At 40.9% G+C, this 11,256-nt stretch overlaps 1 protein-coding gene across 1 annotated transcript; it reads right to left on the bottom strand.

The window, feature by feature from the left end:
• Positions 1-3,820: 3,820 nt before the first annotated feature.
• Positions 3,821-10,735, bottom strand: LOC121191152 (CLOCK-interacting pacemaker-like). The gene is made up of 4 exons (XM_041052247.1): positions 10,525-10,735; positions 7,138-7,345; positions 6,664-6,848; positions 3,821-5,822 (listed from the first exon to the last, which is right to left on the bottom strand). Exons 2-4 carry the CDS (start codon positions 7,334-7,336, stop codon positions 4,488-4,490), a joined length of 1,719 nt encoding a protein of 572 aa, XP_040908181.1. The 5' UTR covers positions 7,337-7,345; positions 10,525-10,735; the 3' UTR covers positions 3,821-4,487.
• Positions 10,736-11,256: the final 521 nt, after the last annotated feature.

The raw sequence follows: 11,256 nt of genomic DNA, 5'->3' as shown, positions 1-11,256 counted from the left end.
TACCGACACAGGGACGGGCAGCTACACACAAACACGGAAAAGATTCTTGCTATCTGTCAAAACTGCCATTATAATAGCAACCTGCTATAAAAGGTAATGGGAGATGGCACTCTGATTGGTTTATTGTATGCTACACCCGTAGCACACCTATGATTAACTGAGAGACTAAGTACAACCCTTCTGAACCATGGGTCTGGCCATCAATCGCTGTGGGTTTGAAATAGTACAATTATTATCAAGTTGTACAAGTCAGTGTACCATCAAAATGATTTTGCAGCTGTTGCTTTTAAATGTAAATTTACAAATGTGTGTTAAATCTTTTTATTTCTTTCAACAAACCATCCTGTCTAATAAAATGACTGCATTATTATTTTTCTGTCAGTACATTTATTTACTTCTCTCACCAGCTACATGCTATTAACATCAATGTAATTTCATGGTAGCACACATTAATACTTTAGACCAGACTATTAGTCTACTAAGTACTGTGTGCTACCATTGCGTAGATGCTAGCGCTAGCGTAGTGCTAGCTAGGTTAGCAAGGTGCATGCCTAATTCACATTAACTGTGGCATTAAATGGGATGCTAATTGTCTCCACTTCTGTTGTTGGAACATGTCAGAAGTACACATTATTCTTAACACAGAGCTGAATATAAATTGCATTAAAATGGGAAACATTAAGAAAATAAATATTTACTTACCAAAAATACTGGATTCCAGAATCTTCTGAACTGTCTAAAATGCAGCCAAGATAATGTACATTGTCTTTAACTTTGACTATACAATTAAGGTACCTTAATCATTTTTATTTTAGAACCACAAAGAATTGCTTCAGTTTTTCCCAAGTGTAGGGGCTAAATTTGCCTGACTCTGAAACTTAAAGATAAGCTATTTGATTTTCACATGAATACCACCTGTAAGAATTTAAAATCATATTTAATCAACAACAGATAAAGTGGAGATGCGAAGGGGACAACCACACATAAATCCTCAGGATAAGAAACCCAGTCCAGTTATAGGCAATTGTATCTAACTTACCCCTTGATTTGCATTTTCTTTGTTTTCTGCACCACATACTGAGAGAAAGGGTGTTAGACGTCTTAGGCTAAGGCTCCAACCCTGTGAGAAAAAAAAACAAACAAAAAAGACAAGACAACAATAGACCAGATTTATCTTAAGAAAACCCACATTAGCACTAGACCAAACCTGGACTAGATTCACAAATAACTGTAGGAAACACTGTTGGATTTTTACTCTTTGAGACTTGCTGGATAATTTTCATGAACCGGTACAGAGCTCTTGTCAGAGAAGACAGAGTCACCAAATGAAGATTTAATGTATTTACAGTAGTAGAAAAAGGATATTAAAATGATATCTGATATTTGACAATAAGAAAAATATAAAATAGCATCAGCCTTATCTGTTAAGTTGCTCTTTCCTTTTTAGTTTCATAAATACTGGACAACATTGCCACCTACTGGGGAGCACTGTGAACTGGCACTGAAGTGAGCTGTCATGACAGTAAATCTCCATGAGCTTGATTTTACCAGTCCTGTGAGCAATGACACATAAACACACAAAACAGAAAAACAACAAAATTGCACATACCTTGTAAAAGTACATGCAAAGTGAAGTTTCCATGGTCCACGATGCACCAAGACCAGGACCCAAGGACCCAGACAGATCCTGACAAAGAGCCCTATGTCCTCTGTCCCAGAAGTCCAACATAAAAGACAAAAAAGTCCATCTATTCCTTTAGACTGAGCTTTGCACCTCTCAGATTTCCAGCCAGAGTGTTCGGAGGGTACCTACCCTACACACAGAACCCACACAGAAAAGCCCAGATGAAAGACACAATCTCAGCTATTGTGTTCATGAGTGAAAGCAGATTTATTATGGCCATGTCTGAGAACATGAGAAGAGTGCATTTCTTATGCCATAGACCTGATTATGACTTATTAGACAGTTATAAAGATCAGAATCTCACATCTACAACCAATCTAGATATAATTCTGTAAATCATGTTTACAAACTAAAACATTACAGATCTGTACACACACACACATACATACACACACACACACACACAAACTTCTACTTCTGTCTTAGTGAAGACACTCACTAACATAATGCATACCCTATCCCCTTGTCCTAACCTAAACCAAGTCTTATCAGAGAGGGAGGATTGGCCAAAGTGTCCTCACTTTATTAAAATGTCCTCACTCCGTAACATCTATGACTCAAACAGGTCTCTCACAAAGATGGAAGTACAGAGACACACACACATACACACCTCTTCAAGCACACTCCACATTCAAACATGCCTGAAGAAGCAAAAGCGCAAATAACCCACTAGAATGCATTGCCAAGCAAGACCGTACAAGAACTGGAGCATGACTATATAGAAATCTGCTGAGTAAAACTACATGTTGTTGTAGTGTTAGACAGGATGTCCCCAGGTGATCATGGACAAGATCAGTTTGACATGCCTGTACCGTGTCATGACCTCTGGACACACCCACAGATCCATCAGGCATTCAAGTGGGACAAAGACCGTGTCCATGGTGGTACAGGTTTACAGCTGAGCCACATAAGGATGTCCAATGGACAACTGTCCGTGCGCTGAGAACATACAGTATGTAACGCATTCCCAATCAGTAATTCCCAATCAGAAATAGTATAAACAATCATATCTCTTAAGTTTTGCAAAGACAGCAAATTAATATTGCAATAGCTTCGCACAAAAATCTCACACACTATAAAAAGAGAAATAAAAGTTAAAAATAAAGTCATACATTGCACAGTTTCACATCACTGACTTCATCCGAGCATCGCTACAAATGATAGACTTTGAATCACTGTGGATTTTTTAAATGAATGATTATCAAATAATTCTGTGAAATAATAAGAAATTTTCATAGAAAGTGGTAAGTGGTAATTTCATTAAGATTATACAAACAGCAGTGAGAAACAAAAATGTGCAATTTAAGCAGTCAGTCAGTATTGGAAAATGATGTAGAGTAAGAATGACTTCAGAGCATGTTAATTCATTATTTATTGAATATGCTGTGTTACTGTAAATATAGATAATGAAGTCCAGAGTCTGGTTTTATAATAAATCTACATTCACACGAGAAAAAATGACGATCATGACTCTTCATTGTGTTAGTTTACTCCTTCTGATGTGCATCCACTACAAAGTTTTTTTTTATTTATTCTCTGAAAACTTAATCAGCTGTTTTGCTTTTTATTTATTTATTTATTTTTTACAACAGCTGAGTCACATTTCTCACGAGCTCAGTTCTTAAAAAAATCTTCACACAGTTCTCTTCACCATCATGCAGCTCAGTGAAACACTCAATCTCACATCCAAAATTCACTGATGCAACCAAAACACGTACGACCCCGTACAACATACAACAGTGTTAGCCAGTGAGGAAACAGATGTGGTCATCGAATGCAGTTTGTGTCACTGCAATGAAGAGTGAAAAAGTATTGAGAAATGCATGTCAGTGATTGTTTAAAAAAAAAAAAAAAATTGTACCTGTAATCATTTAAAATACAGTCATCTACAGTACTACAGTAATGCTGGGAAACATTTAACATTAAGCCTCACTTTAAATGAATGTAACAGACACTCACTGCAACATTTTGACAGTAAATAAAAGGAGAGGAATTACATTTCTTTTTCCCTTTTACTATCACCGGGGCAAAAGTTCACCAGGGTCATGATTTTAAAATAAAAAGAAATGTTTGTCAACACATGTTGCATTGATTGATCTGTATCTGTATATGTATATATATATATGTGTCTGTATAATGAGGGTCGAGCAGGTAATGTAATGTTTGCACTCGGTATGTAAGGACAGCATCATGTATTTAAAGGGATGAATTCAGACAGACCGGCTCTCTGCATTTAGAGTCTTGCACACTGAAACTCTTCTGTGAAAACTGAGCGAAAGCAATCATAAAATACTCTAATAATAACTGCTGTAAGCTTGTCAGCTCCTATGTGAAATGGTATTTTCTTTTCTCGATCTCATCAAAGTAAAAGACTTAATAAACACAGAAATGCTGTAAATCTCCACAACCGACCTGAGAGATGGTTACAGAAGTATGTGACTCGTATTTTCTGTTTCTCTGTAAACACGTTTCAGTTGTGTCTCATTGCTTCTTATCACATTTAGAGGACATCCATCGCTGGCTGTGAATGAGACCACCAGAAGGACAGGCAAAATTATCTGTGAAAAATGGGCACCTGGGATGAGCAAATCCCTGACTACAAAGTAGGAAAATACATCAATCACACTCAACTTTAAATCATGTGTGTTAATCAAGATCAGAAAATCGCCATTCTACCCTTTCAGCCAGTTAGTTTTACGCAGACGTGTTAAATTAATCAAATAAAACCCACGCTCTCCTGTATTGCTAGGTCCACGTCTCCTGGCCAGTCATTACAGATCCACGTCCCCACGTCCCCAGGAAGCTAGAGGAGATAGTTATTGTGCGTTGAGCTTTCTGGCAACATACTGAGATCACTTAAGTCCTTGTCCATGACTGCAGGCCTGTGTCCTTGTTCAGGGATAGGCCTGGGCAAAGAAACAGAGAGGGAGGTGGACATGAGGTCCAGAGGATCGTCAGAGTGAAGTGCGTCCTCTGTGTCTGGCGAGGGAGCAAACAGCGGTGAGGGGGGCGATGTCCCGTCATCTATCTTGTGTAAAGACACCACCTGCAGTGAGCTGCTGTCCGTCTTAGTGGCTCTTATGTTGTTGTTGTCCTTCTCTTTGTCTTCCTCAGTTCTAGTTTTGCTCTGTTGGTAACTGCTGCTGAGTGCTTTCAGCTGATTTAAGTCCAAGTTGGGGTATGAGGCTGACTTGATCATGGCCTGGAGGACTTTGTCCAGGCTGTCTGAGCCATCGTTGCACCCGCTCTGGCCGCCCTGGGCCACCTGACACAGGAGATGAGTGTGCTGGCGGAGTTGGGCGATTTCTCTCTCGGTGGCGGCGTTCTGCTTCAGCAGCTCCTTGGTGCGCAGCGTGATTGCCAGCAGGCCTGACTGGTTCAGGATCTCGGCTGTGTTGAGGAAACGGCGCTGGCGTGTAGACGAGCTGTCCGGAGCCAGGCAGTACGGGCTGTGAGCGGCGGAGGATGAAGGCGATGAAGAGGGAGGAGAGGAGGATGAAGGGGATTCTGAGGAAGAAGGCGGCGAGGGTGTCTGGGAGCTGGAGACGGAGGGCGAGCCCACGCTGTCGGAGCCTGAGCTCTGTTGGCAGTGGTGGGACTTGTGCTGGGTGGTGGAGGTGGAGTGGCTGGGCAGTGGACAGGGAGATAAGGTGGGAAAGGAGCCGTGCCCTCTGCCTTTATACTGGGAGCTGGAATGAACTCTGCCCTCTTTTTGATGCTGCGTCGGCTTCAGGAGGTGGCTGGTGGTAGATACCACCTCCCTCTTCTCTTCCTCAATGCACACTCTCTTGCTCTGGCTCTGGCCTTCACTGCCACTCTCCTTCACCCCCTCCACCCACGTAGGACCCTTGCCCTCGTGGCTCTCCTTCCTGGGGTGGGGGGCGATGCGAGGGTAAGAATTCAGAATGGGCAGGTATGAGTTCTTGCTGCTGTGGTTCTGGTGGCTGCGGCTGCCTGCCGTTTTAACTTGACCTTGAGGTGCAGCTTGACTGGATGAAGGAGTCGGGGTAGTTATGGACGGAGCGGGCATCGCTGGCTGCTGGATCAGTAAGAGCTGGGTGGGTGCTTTGGCACTGGTAAGGCTGTGCCAACCTCCGCCCCATGCCAGGGGGCCATGCAGAAGCTGTTCTGATCTAGACTGTACCATCGGGAGGTTGTGAGCAGGGTTTTATGTGAGCAGCAGTTAGAGACCAGGGTAAAGGAGAGAGCAAAAAAGATGTGGAGGAGGTTAAAGTCACAAAGAGATAAACGGTAGGACACAAAAATAATAATAACATATCACGTAAATAGAGACAGAAAATAGCACTAAAACTTATAACAGACCACTGTACACGACCTGTCCTGCACCAACAGCTAGACATTGATAAGTCAATCAACGATTTTTATAATTGATTAATTATTGAAGTAATTTTCAGGAAGAAATACTAAACATTCTCTAATTCTTGTTGAAGAAGCTCTTCAATGTGAGAATTTGCTGCTGTTATATTACTATAAATAAAGATATTCAGTAAACTGAATATCTTCAGGTTTTGAACTGTTGATTGGACAAAACGAGACATTTTAAGACATCACCTTGGACTCTCTTTATGTTTGATAAACCAAAGAATTAATTGAAACTAAGACTAATTCAATTTCAAAATAATCGTCAGATTAATCAACAACAGAAATAACTTGTTAGTTGCAGCTCTACAATATACAGTTCATCCCAGGACTATCATTTGGACTACAATATATTGCACAGGTGTTTGTGCCTGTCATTATACAGGTTATAATATATATAGTTAATATCGTGCTTTTCAAAAAAGACTGCAGTCAACTAAAAAAACAGTCATCAACTAACAAAGGAAAGTATTAAGATACAGTTTAATAATTGACTGAAGGTATTTTAAAAAAAGTTCCTCACACCTTGATAAATTGTACTCCAGTCCCTGTTTATGAATCCTGAAAAAAAACAAGCTGTGTGTAACTGAGTATCTCACCGGCTTCACCACCAAGTTCTTGATGACGTAAATGGGGGTGAGCTCCTCGTACGGAGGCATGCTGTGGCCTGCAGCATTTATACTGTTGTTGCTGCTGTTGGAGCTTTTGCTGCTTTCCCTGTGGGGCTCGCTCACACTGCTGCGCTGGTCTTCTACATCAGTGTGAACAAAGTCTGAGCCAGCCTCTGAAGGTGAGGGAGAAATTATGAACATCCAACATATCACAAAGTAGTCTCAGGGGGCTTTACACTCTGTACAGGATTTTTAAAAAACTCTCCGTTCTTAGACCCTTGATATAGATATTAGAAACTCTCCAGTAAACCCCTTCAATGCTGGAAAATGGCAGAAACTTCAGATATGCAATAATGTATATAGACAGAATATGTAACAGCATTTTTTTTTTTTTTAATTAAATGAAATCTGTGGATTATTGGCAGGGTCTGTGTCCTTACATGCAGAAAAACCTTTGCTCACCTGAGTACCCAGAGTCCTTTTCAGAGTCCTTCTCTGAGTCACAGCGTAGCATGCGCTTGCTCACGTCACCCATCCCAGATTGCTCCATGTGGGCGCCACTCTGGGACGCCCGCAGCGTGGCACTGTTACTCTTATCCTTGGCATTCTTTGAGGCGCTACGAACAGCCCGCTCCCCGAAATGCCCCTGTTCCTTTGGCATTCAAGATCTCTAAGGATGAAAGCAAATATTATTAAAGACATTTAGATGATTTTTTTTCTTACAGCTTACCAGGCTGAACCTGAGAATTTCTGCATGAGCACAAAATGTCAGAATCATTATCATAACACAATATTAACACAACAGAATCATTAACCTGGAAACACATAACATAATACAATCTGTGGATAATCTGTGTTGAAAAAACAGGAGATACTGATTTTTTGTCACTTAACACACATATATATAATATAATATATAATCATCCTGTTGTTTCAAAGCAGATGATTATCCTCTCATCCAACTCAAGACTTGTGCTCCTCAGTCTACCGACACTCGTTTCCAAGCTTTCCTGCTTTTTAAAAACTAACTGCCTTTGACATCTTTCTGATAAATCTGTTCCCGTTTTTGATCCTCATTATAACCTTCTTCACTTGCATGGCCATGTCTTTACTCCTCATTTTGACGGACGACTCCACCTCGATCTAAATGGCAACTTTCAACTTTCAACAAACACTGAAGTTTGAATGAATTCTTTGGTAAACAAAATGTCGGGAAAAAAAAGTGAAATATGTATGACCAGCAGTCCAAAACTTAAAGAGTGAGAGAGAAAAGCAGCAAACTCTCACACTGCTGTAGCTGGAATAAGTTCTATTGTTATATAATAAGGATGAAATGACCTTTCATTACTGTGGTATATATGTGCAAGTAAAGCAGGATTCCAAAGATATACACAGAATATGCTCATGTATGTGTGTCTGGATACACATTCATATATATAGATTTTTTTTTTTACCTTTTTAATATTTCACTATATCTGTTCATTATCTTCTTTTTTTTGTCCTGCTCTGTTTTGATAGTCATTTTATTGTTTAATTCCTCTTAATTAATTTTGCTTTCATTCCCTTTGTAACATTTGTTTTAAAAAGTTATATATATATGTTTAAATTATAATCTATTCATCACTATTTATTTCTTCCTCTTTTGATGCCAGCAACAGGATTACTGATTATCTGACAAATATAGCAAAGTTGCAGAAACAAATAATCATATGTGTATTGTTTACATCAAGTCACAGTTTAAGTGCAAGCTGACAGTATATTTGACAGACACTGCAGCAGACTGAAAGGAAACATGGGGGAAGGTATGATGATATGATGCATATTTAGCTGAAATATTTTGAGCAGTGTGAATTAATGGCAGTGGCAGTCAACTATCACGAGTGCAACTTTTACTTACGGTGATTTATTGGTGGAAACCCGTATTCTCTAATTGTACAACTGAGCTGCTGATGTCAGCAAAACCCTGCTGTACCCTGTGCAGGCACACCGATATGCTGCAGCTTCCTTTAACTGGAGCCTGACTGAGGAATTTAAGTTCACCAGAGTCAGAAGGGTGCTACTTTATATAAACTCAACCAACGCATGAATCTACTTTGAAAGTATCACAGCTAGAACTGGGAGGATGTGGCGGGAAGTGAGGCTAAGACATAGCATCCTGCAATGCTAGAGTTGGACAACAGCTAAGTGCAAGCAGGAAGCTTGGACTCACTGGGACCATACGACCTCCCACAAGATCACCTGGGCAGAATCTCAGATGTCAGGTGTAGCTAAACTCAAGTTTCTGATCCAGTCAGTGTATGATGTCCCACCAAGCCCATCCAACCTGCACTGCTCAGGTTTAGTCAATACCCCAGCGTGCCCACTGTCCACTGGCAGGAGGTTCCTTGCCCAAAAGCCTTGGGAGAAGGAAACTCCACCTCAACTGGGCTGCTAGCCTCAACTCATGACTGACAACCAACAACTGAATAAGGGAAGCAGCTGATGTTTCTGGAACACACTGTAAGGACGACACTCGGGTCAGATTTGGTCAAAGGCCAAATATTTCAAATTGGTAGAGGACTGTAGAAGGCATGGGTGGAAGGCCCACTGCAAACCCACTGAGGTGGACCACAGGGGCTTCACAGGGAAGTCTCTACATCAGGCTCTCAGTCTTCTTGGTATCAGAGGGTGCAGGAAAGAAAGAGTTTGGGTGGCTGTGGATCAAGATGTGATCCATGGTGTAGTGTGCTACTTGGACACAAGCTTGGGACTGGATCACCCTTGGATGGGTCACCCCCTGGTGGGTTCTGATGATCTAAAACCAGAAACACCCTATGATCTGAAATCTGGTTCTGGTTTCAGAAACAACACGGATCCGAACAATGATATGGATAACTATGGTTAAGGCTATCATACTTACTGTGCAATAAAATGACTACAATTTTACAGCAAATACTTGCTATGCTGCTGCTACTGAAGACATGACCCTTTGTGTAAATGTAGAAAGAAATGTAATTGGTGCAGTGACCTTTTCTCCAGAACTGTGAACTTAGAGGCTAGTTTCTTGTAATGCTGTTTCTTAGATGTTATCAAGAATCAATTCATTTGTGGCCTAAATAGATAGGTAGGTAGAAAGATAGATAACAGGACATGGATCAAGTAAATATCTCACATATGAAAGGCTGGACTTTCGAGTGAGTGAGTTAGATGAGGATACATAACAGACAATAGCTACAGTTTAGTTAAAAAAAAACAAGTCTAATCTACAGAAATACTAAAGGAAGAAATATGAACACAGTCCACATTTTTATTATAGTGATATTTTGACCTCCACTGGTCAAAAGAAAGTCCTGAAGAAGTTGTAGCACTAACAATGTGATCCCCTGTAGGAATATGAAAGTGTAATTTTTGTAAACGTGTGTGTTTTGTGTGTTTTAACATAAATTAACAAAACTGCATTGTGCTCTGTGATGGAACCGATGCAAATGAAAGGCTGCAGTTGAATGACTGCCAGCCCATTCATGACAGAGGAAGTGTTTGTGTCGTCTGTGTAAACACAACACAACATGCACATGTGGATGTGGCAGCAGCAGGAGGAGGAGGAACTTGATAAGATGGTCCCTGGCAGACTGTACAGCCCCCCCCCGACACTGTTATGTAATACACTGCTGCCACTGCTCCATGAAAAAGAAAACATAAAAGTCTGCTGTAAATCCATTCACTGACAATTTTCACAACACACATTCTGAACAAGTTTGTAATAACAGAACAACAGAACAGGTGGCCATGACATGTTATTAAAATGCATACAGGACAAGCTCATGATGGACAGGACACTGGATACTTTGAAACTATAAACTGTTCACCTACCTGTCAGTATTTTATCCACGGTATGAGAGAAAACAGTTCACTTTTGCCATCAGGAAAACATGGCGGTCTCCACACCGAGGGTACCGAGCGATACCTCCCCCCGCCCCTGCGAGTTTAGAAAGTGCAATTCGGATACATGGTTAAGCTGCTGTCCGCCGGAGAGTCCCGCTGAAACACCAGCGCCAGAGTGATCATGTACTGAAAGCGTCCATGATGTTCATTTGCGTAGCCACGCCCATTCCCTGATGCGCGTGTGAGCGCGCAGCACAGCCCGACGGTGACGTAACGGAGACCGTTTGGCCAATCTCGTGCCGAGACACGTGTTTAGATGGTGACGTAGGACAGTCCACGTGAAGGGTGCGTTTGGTACCTGTGCGTCTGTCTTTTTAAACTGCAGATGTAAATATTAAAGCTAGAGGAAAGCGACAACCGTCCTTGGTGTTCAAATACAAAACAGTTCCAGACATTTAAATACCAATATTTAATCACAATTGACTTTGATGTATTTATTTACGAAGTAAATTTACTTATGTACATGCACAGTCCTTGTGTTAACGTTTTTGTTTTACATCATTCATCCGTCAATAACTTAATGAGACTTATTTTTTTCTGTTTTCCCCCCTAGACATAAAATGAATGATTCACTCGGATTCACAAGACAAAATCAGTTTCGAGCAAATTACTGCCTGTTTTGTCAAATCAATACGGAACTACTAAAGTGTGAGTGTACGA

Source organism: Toxotes jaculatrix, chromosome 12 (genome assembly GCF_017976425.1).
Source record: "Toxotes jaculatrix isolate fToxJac2 chromosome 12, fToxJac2.pri, whole genome shotgun sequence".
Classification (NCBI taxonomy): domain Eukaryota; kingdom Metazoa; phylum Chordata; class Actinopteri; family Toxotidae; genus Toxotes; species Toxotes jaculatrix.
This window is presented reverse-complemented; position numbering and strand designations above follow the sequence as displayed.